The following is a 16,086-nucleotide window of genomic DNA, read 5'->3' as shown; positions in this document are numbered from 1 at the left end:
ACTCTGACCTTGGCGCTCTAGATCGCTTACTGTCCTCAACCCCCGCATCCGCGGAATGGGCTGGAATTCCGCAGGAAGGCGCGCGTGCGCACGCGTCGATGGACACGGAAATTCACACACCACACCCTTGCGCGTTCCAGTCCGGGGAGCCCGTGTGCTAGCCCGGGCCGCGATCCGGAAGCATAGCGACTTTGGCTCCACCCCGTGAAGGCTACTTGGTGCAGACGCGCAAGCGCCATTTCTCTAGGGGCGGGGCATCAGGCGTGCCCGCCCTCTTCCCCCGGCGTGCCCCGCGGCAGGCGCTGACGTGGCTGCCGTCAGCGCCGCCATCTTGTGGGAGCGAAACCAACGCCTGGCTGGGAGCAGCCGCCGCGGAGGTGAGGTGCGGGGCGCGCTGGGGCCGAAGCTGGGGAGGCCACGGGCGGGTCATCGTGGGCGTCGAGGGGTGCTCGATTCAGGCTGCTAAGGGCCAAGTCTGGTCGGGCGGGCCGGGATCTGTGTCCAGCGGACCTAGCGGCAGGCCGGGCAGAGGATCCGGGCTCCCCGAGTCCCGCGTCGCCCACGGCCGCTTGGCCCTCCCCCACTCGGCGGCCCTTACGCCTGGCCTCCCGCCGCGGGCCGCAGCCCGGAAGTCCGGCCGGGACGCCGGCTCCTCTCCAGGAAGCCAGATTTCCTGCTGTTCCTCTCTGCGCCTCTCCCAGGCTCCACGGCCCGGGAGCCCGGGAACCCGGGAGCGGGGAGCAGGGCTCGGGGAGCACGGGATCTCCCTTCTAGAAGGGTTAGCCGACAGCTTCAGATACGGTACGGGCCTTGGGGCAGGGGAAACTGAGGCTTGGGTGGCCCTGAGACGGCGTCAAGGTCACTCAGGTGGCGAGATCTTCCTCTGTTTCTCGAGTCCGGTTCCTGTCGGCCCAGAGAATCAGAGCTGTAGGAGGGGAAGGGATGGGACAGGGGGATTGGGGCTGGGGACTGCTGATCCGGGTGCTGGGATTTAAGAAGAGCATATGCTGATCTCGGGGGACCCCAGAGTGCCCACTCTGATCCCCAGTGAACCGTAATTTGGGCCCCACACTTCTCCGGTGAGATCTTCATTGAGGTTTACACTCAAGGGCCCGGTGGCCTCTGGAGGAGTTGGGTCTTGTTTCACCTCTGGACTGACTTCCTTGATGCTCTTTTTTTTTGGGGGGGGGGTGTGGATTAGAAGGGCCCTTCTGACTTGGGAATTTTTAACCTGGTCTCTGGAACAACCTGCTCCCAGTCTCTGAGTCATCTGCGGGTAACAGACCAGATCCAGTACACAGTTCTGCCTGTCCAGTCAGGGTGGTGGTCCTGCCATGTTGAACTGTATGTAGCTGAACTGTTGTATGGTACCTAAGTGCTAGGGAATCTGCTCTCATCAAGGAACAGTTCTGCCGTCCAGAAAGGGGCTGTTTTGCCCGAAAAGGAAGGGGCAGGTACTCTTTAGTCCCAGAAGTCGCTGGAGAGCCAGCCCAGTAGTAGTCGATGCCCCAACCGATGCTGGAGTAGTCCGGTGTAGTTCTTGTTTCACAACTAGTGGTCAGCAGTTTTTCCTGCAGGCTGCTTCTGGTGGTTTCTGCAGTGTGTGTCAGACAGAAGGCTAGTGAGAGGCCGTGGCGCTTTGTGTGCCGGCTCCACGTCCCTCCTCGGTCTTCACCAGTGTCTACAGTGACGCGGCGACCGTAGTGCCCTCACCTTTGAGCTTTCAGCAGCACTGTCACAAATAGCCTGGTCCGTGAGATTTGATGAACTGTCACTACCTGGTTTCTCTGTTTCTCAGAGTTGAGAGTTGTGTGGTGTAAGGGCCCACAGGTGTGTGAGCTACCCTGGTGGAACTACATTGCCTCTGTGGCATAAAGGTTTCTCTTAGTGGGATGCCTGTCACTTATCCTGAAGCATCTTGTTGAAAATAAGTCTGAGTCACTGGATCACCCACTGCTGTCTTGCTTGTGAGGCAGATGTACAGAATTGCTACTTCAAAAGGGTTTAAGAACTAGAGGTAGAGTGCTTTTCCTAGCTGTGTGAAGTCTCAGTTTGGATCTCCAGCACTGCACACATAACACGGTTTAACTGTGAATAACAGCTGACTCATACTCAGTCTACTCATCCTGGAAGGAAAGTAACAATAACTAGTTCTGTGCTCCTCACACACGCTTCTGATTGTAAATCATGTAGCTAAGATGTCCATTATGCCTCTTGCACAATAGTATCTTGTGGAGGGGATGTTCAAAATCTTCGATCTGCTGGGTTGCTACCTCTGCCCAGGACCAGACAGGCTTCAAACTACAACCTTTTTTTTTTTTTTTTTAGGTAAAGGTAAATTAGACCAGCATTGTGGTGACCCAGTGTCAGGCATCCTAACCAAGAGAAAAACTTGTTGTGCAGGTTCATGCAATAGCTTTGTTAACAGTGGTTTGAGGGTGTTGGGTCAATGTTTTTCAGATTCTTTGAATTAAATGTTACATTAATGTGCAGGGTTTTTGTTTGTTTGTTTTTTAAGACAGAGTTTCTCTGTGAAACAGTCCTGGCTGTCTTGGGACTCACTCTGTAAACCAGGCTGGCCTCAAACTCAGAGATCTGTCTGCCTCTGACTCTCTAGTACTGGGATTAAAGGCCTAAGCCACCACTGCCTGGTTATATATGTCATTTGCATTCAGGAGCCCATCAGACTCAGCCTGCTCTAGGTTGCTATGCCATTCATGATCTGTCCCTGTGCCTCTCATGAATCCCTTTGGTTTTTGATCTTCATGAAATTGACAGAGATGGTGAGAGAAACATGAAAATTTCTTTGTGTTGAGATCTGACATTTAGAGCATTTGTGTGTGTGTACACGCGCGCACGCACGCATGCTCTATCTACTATTGAAAAGGGTTTGATACTGCATGCTGAGAAGTACAGGATAGCTGGGGTGTGTGTGAGTACATTGGGATTCCTTACTACACAATGAGGTTTGTGTCCAATATTGATTGTGATACAAATTCCAGGTAATAGCTTGTGGTGTTGCTTGTCAATGTCCTGTAAGGTAACTCGGCCCTCTCAGGTGGGTCAAGTGGCCTTGCTGGAAAACTTGTTAGTATGGGCACATCCAAGATCTTTATTTTCAGGAGGACCTTTTAGGTGTTCACTCCCCTGTCCTGCTACAGATATAAAGAATTGGGAGACTGATTAGGGCCCAACCTCCACAACATTCTTACCTGGTCCTGTTTCCTGATTTTTTTACTCAAATTGGTAACAGGGCTTGCTGCCTCTCAGCAGCCAATATACTAGGAATAGTAGTACTCCCTGCAGGCCCCGATAATAGGGAAGGTTTAAGTGATACAGGGAATTGACAGAATAGGAAGATAGACCTATATTTTATTGGTGTTGTTCATAGGGAAGAAGTTCACTGTGTTGTACAGGTTTGCTCTAAACTCAATCCTCCTGCCTTAGCCCCTGAGATTCCGACCTGCTGGGATTACAGGTGTGTGCTCCCATGCTAGGCAGGCATATTTTTACAGACAGTAGTTAGAGGTGATTAAGTTTATGCGGCAGACAGCTCCCCATATTTCTGAGGATCTGAGAATTGCTGCCGTATAGTATGAGTGAGTGGGGCTTGGTTATTATCACTGCAAATTTCAGGAAGCAAGAATTATGTGATAAAAAACAAAACCTTCTTAATCACTATCTATACAGGTAAATATACCTGTTAAAGGGATGCTAGCAAACTAGAACTCTTTCCAAAAGGTTCTTTGTGCTTGATGACTGTACGTTAAACAATAACTTTTTGTTGGTATCAATTGTCAAAATATTTTTACAATGGCATATACTGAAACAGGGAAGTTTGTGGCCCAGGTTCTCTAGGTGTCCTCTGACAAGTTTTTCTTTCTTCCTCCTCTTTTTTTTTTTTTTTTTTTTAATTCTGTTGGTATGATTTAGGTGCTTGTGGCCATGGAAGGGGTTTCTAGATTTTGTGAGACTCATTGCTGAAGAATGAGAATGAAGGCAGAGCTAGATGACCTGAAGTGTGTTTTCCTCTGTTCTTCCTTGTTTGACTCCAACAGCTTATATTTAAAATACTGTCTCCTAGTGACTTCGGTGGTGTAATTTTGGTTGGCATTAGTTTCATTTTTTAACATTTCTCTTCTGTTAAAGTCTCATCTGACTTTGGACATACCAAGGTATTCAACTGAAATGTATGCTTAGAGCTAGCATTTCTTGGGGTAGGTTTGATGCATACCTTGCTTCCTCAACAGCTTTACCTTCAGTTCCCAGGTATGTGCACACCTGAGTCTCTAGATGTAACTGGTGTAGGAATGTTCACACAACACACTTGTGCATAGTTTAAAATAGTGCAGTCTTGCTTATTGGCCCTGTAGTTTCCCAGACAGTCATTAGGATTAGCCTCTCCGCCGGTGTATGATCTTTGTTTTAATCCCAGAGGCCTTGATAAACCTTTTTTTTAAAAATGACATGCTTTCTCTTCTCTAATAAGGAGTCACCTGTGAGGGGCCTAGTGGAAAAAGGTGGAGGCTGCAGCCTTACTTAGCATTGGACACAAAAGCTACTTGTCCATGCCTGCTTTTAGAGTGTTTGTCCTGACCCTCCTTGAGTTATGTAGGCAGGCACTGGGGCCTATCCAAGGAGGCAGAAATGTCACCTCGCAGGTGACATTTATGCAGAGATCTGATAGGAAAAGATTGGCAGGTTTGGGGAAGGAACCAGAGGCTTCTTAGCCCAGGACACAAGGGCTGTGAGCTGGGTAAGTATACTCTGAGTATGGAAACCAGCCAGGAGCAGTGTGGGAGGGTAGGACTAGAGAGAGGGTGCTCCTGGTCCCTGGAGCAGCTTTGTAGTCCTCAGAAAGGATATTTTGAAATCTGTAGGAACCCTTTGGTTCTCTCAGGTAGGGAAGCAACACCCTCTGGCATTTAGCCACTTGTGTGGTTTTCATGTAGGTAGAAAATCCCTCTGTGATAGCCTAAGCTTGATCACAGAAAGATAAAGCTTTTCTTTGGCATAATATTAACAGATGTTCCAAGTCTTCCAGGAACCCAGCTTTAACCGCCTTGTAAGTCAAGGGCAGTGCATTTTGTTTTCTTCAGTGCCTTACAAAAGGTTGTTCTCTGTTTTCAGGAAAAAAGTTAATTTTGGAGGTGGCATGCCCTTGAGATTGCTGTGGTCGGCGTTTAGTGCCTCAGTAACTAGCCACCTCCCTTTGTCCTGTGTATGGAAATGGCTGGGCCTAGTATTAAAGTAGAGTTTCACTAGAAGTTACTTCCCTTTTTGTCCCTGTGATGTCATCGTTGGGGCAGACTCATGGGGATCTTCTCTTGTGCAGATGTTAGGTTGTCTATTGGCTTCTTTACCAGATGACAGATGACAGTGGATTAAAGGGTGTGGTGGGCACCAGGTAGTCCCATGGCTACTGTATGTGAGGGTTCTAACATCACAGGTGTCACTTTGCACCTGATTATCAGTTGTGGGGATATAGCGGGAGGTGGTAGCAGCAAGTCTCCATGGTTTAAGTCTGAAGAACTGGGTGGAAAAATGGGAAGGGGGCAGTTTTGGTGGAAAAGCTGAATATGGAAACATGGAGGTTCCTTACTCAGAGAATGGGGCTAGTTGCTAGAGAATGCCTTGAGTGCTGGTCACCTGAGGGGAGGCCTCTAAAAACTAAGGCAAGGCGTCAAGTTTTCTGACATTGGGAAAATGGGGAAATAGGATTGAGTAGTGTGTGGTCAGCAGTGCCTGGCTAAGTGTGGACAGTGGACTTGGGGGGTGTGGTCTTTGTGTGTGTGTCTCACTCCAGCAGGGTGGGGCAAGACTGCAGCAAAGTTGAGGGAGCCTAGTGACAGCTCAGCCTTCCTGTACACTTTATTCTTGTTTCCTCCTGAAGAGCAAGTATTCAAAAGAAGGGGCAGGGCACTCTTTACCCTCCAAATGAAAGTTCCCTGAAGGTAAAAACAAAGGTTTTTGGTTTTTAATATATATAATTTTTTTAATTTTTAAATTGTGTGTGTCTGCATGTGGTTATGTAAGTGAGTGCAGTGTTCAAGATCCTGTATGAAGTGTGTCAGATCCTCCTGGAGCTGTATTACAGACAGTTGTAAGCAGCCTGACATAAGTGCTGGGAATTGAACTCTGGCCCTCTGCAATAGTAATATTTAACAGTTGAGCCATCTGTAGCCCTTCGTTTTTTGTTGTCATGAGACTATTTCAAACTATAGCCCAGGCTGGCCCTGAACTCAGGGCAATCCTGCCTCAGTCTCCAGAGTGCTAGAATTACAGATTTGAGCTATTGTGTCAAAAGTCAAGTTTTGAAGATTGACTTACTCAATAAGTACCCCAGTAGCTACCAGCCTCTTTGTCTGAAGTAGGGCTGGACCTAGGATTAAAGTTGAGTTTTAGAAGAAGAGCGCCCTGCTCACTAAGGCTGGTTTGAGGAAGAACTTATTTTATGAAACCACAATGAACTAGCTGTTGGCTGTTCCAGTTCCCCTTTTCTTCGGTGCGGAAAGGGCCTCTGGGATGCCATGTCCAGCTTCATTGGCCCCACCCGTGTGTGTGTGTGTGTGTGTGTGTGTGTGTGTGTGTGTGTGTGTGTGTGTGCGCGCGCGCGCGCGCGCGCGCGTCAGTGTTGGAGGTAGGGAGCTCATAAAGAAAGGGGTGCCGGGCAGTGGTGGCGGAGGCAGGGGCACACGCCTGTAATCCCAGCACTCGGGAGGCAGAGGCAGGTGGACCTCCGTGAGTTCGAGGCCAGCCTGGTCTACAGAGCTAGTCCAGGAAAGGCTCCAAAAGCCACAGAGAAACCCTGTCTGGAAAAAAAAGAAAAGAAAAAAAAAAAAGAAAGAAAAAGGTGTTTGCCTGCATGCTGCCATGCTTCCTGCTATGATGATAATGGACTAAAACTCTAAACAAAGAAAAAAGAAAGGGGTAAGCTGGTAAAGCTGCATTACTTTGATTTGCCTTGCAACAGAAATTAAGAGTCCTTGGTTACCAGCTCCTCCGGGTCCTTCTGCTTCTCCTGTTCTTAGGGATGGTGGTGATTAATTTGGGTGTGTGATACTTGGCTTGGCTTTGTGCCTACTCTGCCCTCAGTAAGGAACAGTGGAGCAAGGTGCCATGAAGAGGCCACAGCCACCCTGAGACTCAGCCTCATTGCTTCAGCAGGAGCCCTGGGTGGTTTGAGAACATGCATGTTAGCAATCAAGCGCTCTGTGGATCTCAAGGTAGGAGAGATCAGGGTATGATCTTGGGTCATTTCCCCTCAGTTCCAGTCTACAACAAAAACAAGCCGCACCTGTCTATAGCCAACTGGTATTGTCTCCTCTACACAATTGCATGCTCCATCCACGTGCTCAAGAAGGATGAGGAAGGAGTAAAGGGCTAGGGTCTGGGGGGGCACAGCTAACCTGGGGCTTATAAGGAGTCAGGGTGGGGTCTTCCTTGGAAGCACCAGACTGGTCCCAGGCTGGTGGTCTTGTAGCCATGTTGAGTGGGCTAAGGTATGAAGAATGCTAGTCAGAACAGTGGCTACAGGGTCACTAGGGAGGGCAGGGCTGAGCCGGGCCTTCTGATTTCAGTCATGGTGGTTTTTCATTTGCATCTCGTGTTGTCCTGTTACTGTGCTTTCCACCATTTTAGATGTGTTTCTGGGTTGATGAATGTTTGTGTTCCTTGCTTTGTTTTGTCTGTGGTTTGGGGGAGCAAACCTAATGCTTCGCTGCTGAGCTGTTTCCAGTTCCAGATTGTGGTTTTGGAGTTTTTCCAGTGGGATAAGTACCTCCTGCCAAAGTAGAAATATGGTAGCAGTACATGTTAGGGCAGTGGTTCTCAACCTTCCTAATACTGGACCCTTTAATACAGTTCCTCATGTTGTGGTGATTGCCCCCAATTATATATAATATATAATTTAAAATTATATAATTTTGCTATTGTTATGAATTATGAATATCTGATAATGCAGAGTCTCTGATATAAGACCCCCAAAGGGACAGCCAAGATTGTTACACAGAGAAACCCTGTGTGGGAGGGGGGAGGACCCTAAATGTGTCTTGACCCACTGGTTGAGAACTGCTATGTTGGGATGTGGGTTCTGTTGCCCCTGGGTAGGTGCCCTGAGCATACAATGCTGGAAGAAACTCCAGAAAATGTGGATTTTATTCTGGAAGCCCTGACTCCCAGTTACAAGTCAAGATTCTGTTGCTGAGAGGAAGATGACACACATGACAAGATGCTTCTCCATTGGAGCCTTTACAAGTCTCAAAAATTGTGTTTCATGAATTCCTTATTGTAGCTCTAGTTACAGGCCATGTGGTAGCCCAGTCAGTATTTGCTTAGAGCTGCTAATGTATAGAGTTAATGTGACCGTGAATGTGTTTGGTGACATATTTTGAAGGTAGTTATGTTAAGAAAGGCAATGCTTAAAAGTAGAATAAAGGGAGAAACAACATAAAGACAAGGTTCAGCATTCTTGTTACCATAGTTCAAGAACTCAGCTGAGAGAGCGTTACACACTGATTTTGGGGAGGGGGGAGAACATTCATCTTAAGTTTGCAAAGAATCTGTCCCTTTGGGGGTCTTTTATCAGAGACTCTGCATATCAGATATTCATAATTCATAGCTTCATTTTCACTCATCATCCCACCTACTCACATCAGACCTAGTGAGTCTCCCATTCCCTCAACTCAGAAGACAAGAACTGAGGGAGAGGAGGCGGTGTGCAGAGCAGGCTTGGTTGGGTTCCAGCTCCCAGCCTGGACCCTGCTGACTGAGTCACAGTTCTGCCCTCACAGGAGTGCCTGCCTGTCCTACCCCCCCCCTTCAGTTTACCCTTAGCAGATTTTGTGAAATAATGACACATGGAGAGCAGCATTGGATTGTGTGACCAGACCAAACCTAGAATATTCCACTGAGGTGCACGTGAAGACCTAAGGCTTTAGGAACAGACATACTCAGTTCCTGTTGATGTACAGAGAGCACTATGTGCAGAGGTCACCATGTGAGCGTGTTACACATGACACTAAAGAAGCCTCCTTTTTAAGTTACAGGCATCCTGTTGGGGGATGGTTCAGGGTTTCATGTATCTGATTGTGTCATTGTTGGGAATTAGCTAAAAAATGTTCTATATTGTGTTAAGATTCTTTCAGAAAAGTTTCATATTTGGTATTTTTCCTCAAATATAACAGCTGAGAGTATACACTATTGATCTGGGTGGTTGAACATGTAATTAATTAATTAATTTTGAGACAGGATCTTACTGTGTAGCACTGGCTGCCCTGGAACTCACTATGTAAACCAGGCTAGCCTTGAACTCACAGAGATCCTTTTGCCTCTGATTCCAAGTGCTGAGATTAAAGGTGCATGCCACTGTGCCTGACTAAATATATACATAATCCCCACACACACACACACACACACTTTGGGTTTTCAAGACAGGGTTTTCTCTGTAGCTTTGGAGCCTGTCCTGGAACTCACTCTGTCGACCAAGCTGGCCTTGAACCCACAGAGGTCTGCCTGTTTCTCCCTCCCAAGTGCTGGGATTAAAGGTGTGCGCCAACACCACCTGGCTAATATATGTAATTTATACTGCAGTGGATTTGTCTTAAAGCAGAAGGGAGAAACTAAAGAGTTGGCTCAGTCAGTAATAATACTTATTGCACAAGGACTTTCTGACTAAGCCATTCCATCTGAATTAGTATGCTCCAGGGTCAGTGAGAGATCTTGGCTTTTTCTTAAAAATAAAAAAAGAAAAAAAACATGTTTTTAAAGATTTAAAAAATTTTTAAAAATACATGTTTTGCCTGCGTGTATCATGCAGTGCCCTCAGAGGCCAGAAGAGGGCTCCACATCTCTTGGAACTAGAGCTAAGGATGGTTGTAAACTGCCATGTGGGTGCTGAGAATGGGACTAATGTCCTCTGCAAAAGTAGCAAGTGCTTTTACCCACTGAGCCATCTCTCTAGCCCCCTGAAAGGAACTAACTCTTAAAATATCACCAACTTTTTATTCATGTAGTAAAGTTGAGCCCTTTTCAGGAAAGAACATTCTTCAGCAGAAAACCTCTCTTCCTACTGGGATTCTTTCAAAATAGTATCAACAGTTGGCGAGAAATGGCAAACCTACACAGTCTGATTTAGAGAAGGTTGTCTGACATGTGCTTGGGTGTCCTTGAGTCTGGTGGACCCCCTCCCCCGGGCTGCCCATCAGGCTCCTGTTCAGCTGCTAAACCAGACTGGTTGCATTCATTCATTCATCGTGGAGTAGGTGTGGACTCAGCTGTGTTTTCTCACCTTTACTCAAGAGGCCAGTGTGGGGAGGGTGGTTGCCAAAGGGGAAGCTGCTTCAACCTTTATCCTACCTCTCCAAAGAATGAACTTTCTTGACCCCATTCCAACTTGGTCATTGTTGGCAGTCCTTCCTAAGGCATTCCCTCTGGTGGCTTGGGAGGCAGAATAAAGCAGCAAGAGCTCTCTGGGAAGTCTGTTTTCACTGCCTGCTAAGGGAGTAATGCAGAGGAACCTGAAAAGCAGGTTTGGCTTGTACGTGGGGATTGTAGAGGGAAGGTGACAGCACCCTGACTGGGCATCGTGCAGTCAGGGCCTGTGCCCAGAGCCCCTGGTGGTGATTAGGAGTCCATGTAGCTACTGGGCTTTTCTCTGTGGAGACATTCTTGGGTTTGAGCCTGTTCTAAAAGCAGTAGATGTAGCGTCATGAGGACACTAAGAATGTCAATGCAGAAGTGCTGATTACATCTGCCTGTGTGAGCAGGGGATTGAGTATCTTAAATTTAGATTGTTGAGTGTCTTAAATCTAGAGCTCACCTCATTTAATTCTATGACTGATGTTCATTTTGGTGATTCTTGTTAAAAAGAAAGGAGCTGGGCGGTGGTGGTGGCGCACGCCTTTAATTCCAGCACTTGGGAGGCAGATGCAGGCAGATCTCTGTGAGTTTGAGGGCAGCCTGGTCTACAGTGTGAGATCCAGGACAGGCACCAAAATAAGCAGAGAAACCCTGTCTGGAAAAACCAAAAAAAGAGGAGGAGGAGGAGGAGGAAAATGATCACTGTGGTTTTCATAGCCCTTCTGTAGAGAAGGTAGCTTAGGCCCAGCACACTCAGCTGTGGGCCATGCCCAATCACATGCAATGCAGCACTGGATGGCCATTAGTCATGGACAGTGAGGCAGCCATGCAGCTGTGCAGTCAAACTTGGCTGAGATCCCCACCACTATTACTCAGGACAGTTATTCAGGGTGGACTGCCTGCTACTGTAGGGACCTGTTAGGGTGCAAGTACCCCTTCCCCTCTCTCTGTGCTCTTGTGGTTTTTGGTGGTGGTGGTGGTTTGGGGAGGTACTTTTCTTTTTGAGACAGGGTCTCATGTAGTTCAGATTGGCCTTGACTAGCCCACTATTTATTACCAAGGATTGATTATTCTTGAACTCTGTTTCAACCTTACATATGCTGGGATCATAGGTGAGCACTACCACATATAGCAGGTATTACTGGTTTCTACACATTACCTGAGCATAAAGAGCTGTCTTATACCCCCTCTGCCTCACCAGCCTTCCATGTATACCCACCCTGCTTACCACTGTTTCTTCATTGATAACCAAGCCACTTGTGATTTGGAAGGAAGGTGGAATTTTTTGTAGTTGTTGTTTGAGATGGGGTTTTTCTGTATAACAGCCCTGTCTGTCTGTCCTGGAACTCGCAGAGATCTGTTGGGATTAGAGGCATGCGCAACCACCATCTGGCTACAACGTGGAATTTTTTGCATGGACAACTGATTGTTGATCAGATATCCATCTGCTTCTGTTGGGCTTTTTTGCTTAAATTGTGTGTTGCCTCTTTGGATTTTTGCCTGTACTTGTACACTCTCCTAATTCCCGACATCACCAAAACTCAAACAGCTAAGTGGTGTGCGCCCTACTCTATGGCAACTAGGGACTCACTTCTTTTTGCCTGGTTTGGATCCTCAGAGGATGACTTGCCATGTTGAAGTGAGTTGTTCTTCTCTATCTGTGGTAGGTAGGAGTTAAAGGTTGAGAGCCATAATCTCAGAACTTTTAAAGTATTGACAGTCCTTCTCCCACCAGCGCTGCATTGTCACTGTTTTGGCAGCAGGCCTCAGCTCTTAAGGCATGTGCTCCTCCTGCCTAGATAAGAGTCTCTTCTCTAGTTTTGTCAATCTGTCCTGTCCACCTGTCTTTCTTTTCTTCTTACTTCTTTCCACCACCACCTTTTGGCCATTGGTTTTGTTTTTTAGTTTTTCTAAAGAAAGGTCTCGCACTAGTTCAGGCTGGCATCAAACTTGAGGAGGTCTGCCAACCTCAGCCTCCCTTGTGCTGGGATTACAGGCATGACTCAACATGCCCAGATTTCTTTCTTCTTTTTCTTTGATAATCTCAGTATGTGTTCCAGCCTCTGCCTCCCAAATATTCGAATTACAGCCATCCTCTTGTGTTTATATTTTTCTTATTCTGCTTTTTGGGAGCCTTCATTTTGAATATACTGACTATGGTCTGAATGTATTCCCTAAGTTTATATATAGGAAATTATTGAGTGCAATAATGTTGGGCAGGTGTTATGGGTCTGAAGGTTCCACCCTCAAGAATGGATGAGGGCCATCTTGAGAAGGACTTTGAAAGTAGGTTCACACTCACCACATGATATCATGGCATTCCTCTCTGGAGGATACAACTGAAGGCCACATCTTAGAGCCAAAAATCTAACCTAATCAGACAATGTTTTGGGATGTCTAACTCATCTGTTGTTTTGCCCAGTTTGTGGTGTTCTGTTGTAGTAGCACAGAGGGACAATATGTAGGGAAACTTTGTCATCCTGTCTCACACCATGCTTGTTCATTTTCCAGCAGCCTTTTATAGTACACAGTTACCTCTCTTTCTGAAGGCTCTATGGCCTTCTATTTGCTCTTATTATTAGGAGCTAACAATCAGCATTTAAGAAAGCAGTAAAATCCATTTGGATGAAAAACAAGTGATGAATAAAAGTGGCCACTAGATGATGAGACCAGAGCCCTGGAAGCCTTACTATCCTTTCTAGAAGCCCTTAACATCTGATAGGCCAGCTTAGTGCCAGCTTGGTGCCAGCTTAGTTGATTGGCACCTCTAGCATTTCTGTTCTGCCAGTGGGCCCTTCTGAGTGTGTGTACATGTCCTTGGAGGAACACATCCTCACGTAATGTACTCATAGGAGCAGCCTTTTGTATAGGTCTTCAAGGGAATATGTTGCCATCGGTTTACTCTTTGGGTCTCTACCTTCTCGGGCTGCTTGAGATGGATGAGATATTGCCTTAACAATCTCATGACCTGGATGACAGAAATGCCTGGAGAGGTGACACCACAGTTCTTTTTGGGCTTGTCCTGCTGTCACCAGGAGGTGATGGAACATTTGGCCTGTAGTACTGAGCCTAGAGTGTGACCAGCCCTCTAGTTGTAATTTGTGGTACTTTGACACTTCGAAGTAAGGATAGAGATGTAAGATGGTTCTCTCTGATTTTGTAAAGAACTCTTGTTAGGCTGTAAAAGGCCTCATGTCTCTCTCATTTAGAGAGTAAACATGACAGCTCCCAAGTGTGAGTGTGCAAGGCTGTAGTTAGATGTCCCGATAGGTGAATAGACTTGGGAAACAAGGGGGGGTTTTTTTGGTATCTGTGCCTTCCTTGATTAGTGTGTGGCCTTTAGATGCCTAGTGAGTCTGGTGGACAGGGTTTTCTGCCACCTGGGACCTGGGGTTGAATTATCCCCCCCCCCCCCCCCCCATCCATAAGATTTCAGGAAGGATGGGAGAACGCTTGGGGCCAGGGACTCCTAGGTAGGTATGTCTCTGACCTGCCTCAGGGCCTAAACTGGCAGCACATAACAGGACTGGAACAACTTGCTTCCCCAGGTCTCTGGCCAGTATCGCTTCCACCTGTCCACAAGCATGGGGAATATCTTTGCAAACCTCTTCAAGGGCCTTTTTGGCAAAAAAGAAATGCGCATTCTCATGGTGGGCCTGGATGCTGCAGGGAAGACAACAATTCTATACAAACTGAAGCTGGGTGAAATTGTGACCACCATTCCCACCATTGGTGAGAAGCTGGGTCAGGACCGGGGTGGAGGTTGGGTTTGGGGTTCTGGAGTACAGAGGAAACTCAGCTGTAACCCTGCCCCCAGGTTTCAACGTGGAGACAGTTGAGTACAAGAATATCAGCTTCACTGTGTGGGATGTGGGCGGCCAGGACAAGATCCGGCCGCTGTGGCGCCACTACTTCCAGAACACCCAAGGTGAGGGGCCAATCCTTGTCCTGGATTCCTCTTGTCTGCCCCAAAGGGATGGACTTGCTCACTGAGCCTGATGATGGCCTTGCCAGTATCAGGTCATAAAGCCACACAAAGCATCATGGCGAGTGGGAGGACTGGATCTAGAGCCTGTGGGTAGATCAGGTGGGGAGAGTTCAGTATGTGCAGTAATGTGGCTGTGTTGCAGGCTTGATCTTCGTGGTGGACAGCAATGACAGAGAACGCGTGAATGAGGCCCGTGAAGAGCTCATGAGGATGCTAGCTGAAGATGAGCTACGGGATGCCGTTCTCTTGGTGTTTGCCAACAAGCAGGTAGGTACCAGCAAGTTCCTTCCCTGATGGAGAACCTGTGTCAGGGAAGAGAGAGGGTGGGTGAGAAGCTGCCCCGGGTGCCTGGCTGCTGCTGGTCCCTGCCACTAATTCCTCCTTTCCCTCAGGACCTCCCCAATGCCATGAATGCTGCTGAAATCACAGACAAGCTGGGCCTGCATTCCCTGCGCCACCGCAATTGGTACATCCAGGCCACCTGTGCGACCAGCGGGGACGGGCTGTATGAAGGACTAGACTGGCTGTCCAATCAGCTCCGGAACCAGAAGTGAACCAGACCCCTCCCTCCCCCTCACTTCCTCTTCTCCGCCCTCCGCTTTCCTCTCATGTGGCAAACGTGCGACTCTGTGGTCCTGAGTGCCAGAAGCTGTCTCCATGGGTTGGTCACAGTGTGCATCGCACCGTGCTGTACATGTGCAGACGCAGCCTGCAGCCAGGTTTTTATTTAATGTAAATAGTTTCTGTTTCCACTGAGGCAGTTTCTGGTACTCCTATGCAATATTACTTAGCTTTTTTATTGTAAAAAGAGAATCAACTCACTGTCAGTACTGAGAAGGGATTTGGGTGTAGGGGCACCTGGCCTCCAGGAGCCATTGGGCTGTAGACTGGTGTCAGTATCCATTTGGTGGTTGGTTTTTAACCCAAACTCAGTGCATTTTTTAAAATAGTTAAAAATACAGGACAAGAACACTTGAACACACAGAACGGAGACTATGCCTAGTGTAGGTTTTGCAGTAATGGCCTGAATGCTAGTCCATCGGATCACCTGTTCCCATGGGGACAGGAGAGAAGGTGACAAACCACCATCCGCTGCATGGTCACAGTAGAGCCCCGTGACTCGCCTGTCTTTGGGTCACCTGCATTCCATAGCATTGTGCTTGTACTTGTGCTCACATGGTCACCTAGGGGTGGGCTGGGAGCCATTGTGGGGTGCAGGGCCCGGCTTGTTTTTGGTGTGTGGCCGGGCCAGATGGCAGCCTACATACCCAGCTTACTCTTGGGCCCACTTGGACGCGCTGGCAGGAGGCCTGGGTCTCACCAGCAGGAGCGTGTGCAAGCTGGGAGGGTCGATCCATTCCAGACCCACATCCTGGAGCACCCCCATCTCCATGTGTGAAGTAGCTTTCTCCCTCAGCCTGCAAGGGTCCGATTTGCCATCGAAAGACGACCTCTACTTTTTTCTTTTGTATTTTGATAAACACTGAAGAAGCTGGAGCTGTTAAATTTATCTTGGGGAAATCTCAGAACTGGTTTATTTGGTGTCGTGGAACCTCTTACTGCTTTCAATACACAATTAGTAATCAACTGTTTTGTATACTTGTTTTCAGTTTTCATTTCGACAAGCACTGTAATTATAGCTGTTAGAATAAAGTCTCTTAACTATTTGATGGGCTTGTGTGTTAGTGTCACCACTGCCAGGCTGCTTCCTAAGAGAGCCCTTTTAATTCAAGAGAAAA

The 16,086-nt window shown here is 47.7% G+C and overlaps 1 protein-coding gene across 2 annotated transcripts; it reads left to right on the top strand.

Moving 5' to 3' along the window:
• Window positions 1–287: 287 nt before the first annotated feature.
• Arf1 (ADP ribosylation factor 1) lies at window positions 288–16,017 on the top strand. 2 transcript variants are annotated; one of them, XM_036195522.1, is made up of 5 exons: window positions 288–377; window positions 13,908–14,091; window positions 14,177–14,287; window positions 14,490–14,614; window positions 14,740–16,017. In XM_036195522.1, exons 2-5 carry the CDS (start codon window positions 13,944–13,946, stop codon window positions 14,899–14,901), a joined length of 546 nt encoding a protein of 181 aa, XP_036051415.1. In that variant the 5' UTR covers window positions 288–377; window positions 13,908–13,943; the 3' UTR covers window positions 14,902–16,017. The 2 variants fall into 2 exon arrangements, with proteins under 2 accessions (XP_036051415.1, XP_036051416.1); XM_036195523.1 differs by lacking the exon at window positions 288–377 and adding an exon at window positions 629–801.
• Window positions 16,018–16,086: the final 69 nt, after the last annotated feature.

Source organism: Onychomys torridus, chromosome 8 (genome assembly GCF_903995425.1).
Source record: "Onychomys torridus chromosome 8, mOncTor1.1, whole genome shotgun sequence".
Classification (NCBI taxonomy): domain Eukaryota; kingdom Metazoa; phylum Chordata; class Mammalia; order Rodentia; family Cricetidae; genus Onychomys; species Onychomys torridus.
Note: the sequence above shows the minus strand (reverse complement) of the source record. Positions and strands in the feature narration are given on the sequence as shown.

What these genes read in the sequence shown, in the direction of transcription:
- Arf1 (XM_036195522.1), top strand. Translation starts at nt 13,944, where the DNA reads ATGGGGAATATCTTTGCAAACCTCTTCAAGGGCCTTTTTGGCAAAAAA. An exon ending in CTACTTCCAGAACACCCAAG is followed by an intron (nt 14,288 to 14,489) that starts GTGAGGGGCCAA and finishes GCTGTGTTGCAG; the next exon opens with GCTTGATCTTCGTGGTGGAC. An exon ending in TGGTGTTTGCCAACAAGCAG is followed by an intron (nt 14,615 to 14,739) that starts GTAGGTACCAGC and finishes CCTTTCCCTCAG; the next exon opens with GACCTCCCCAATGCCATGAA.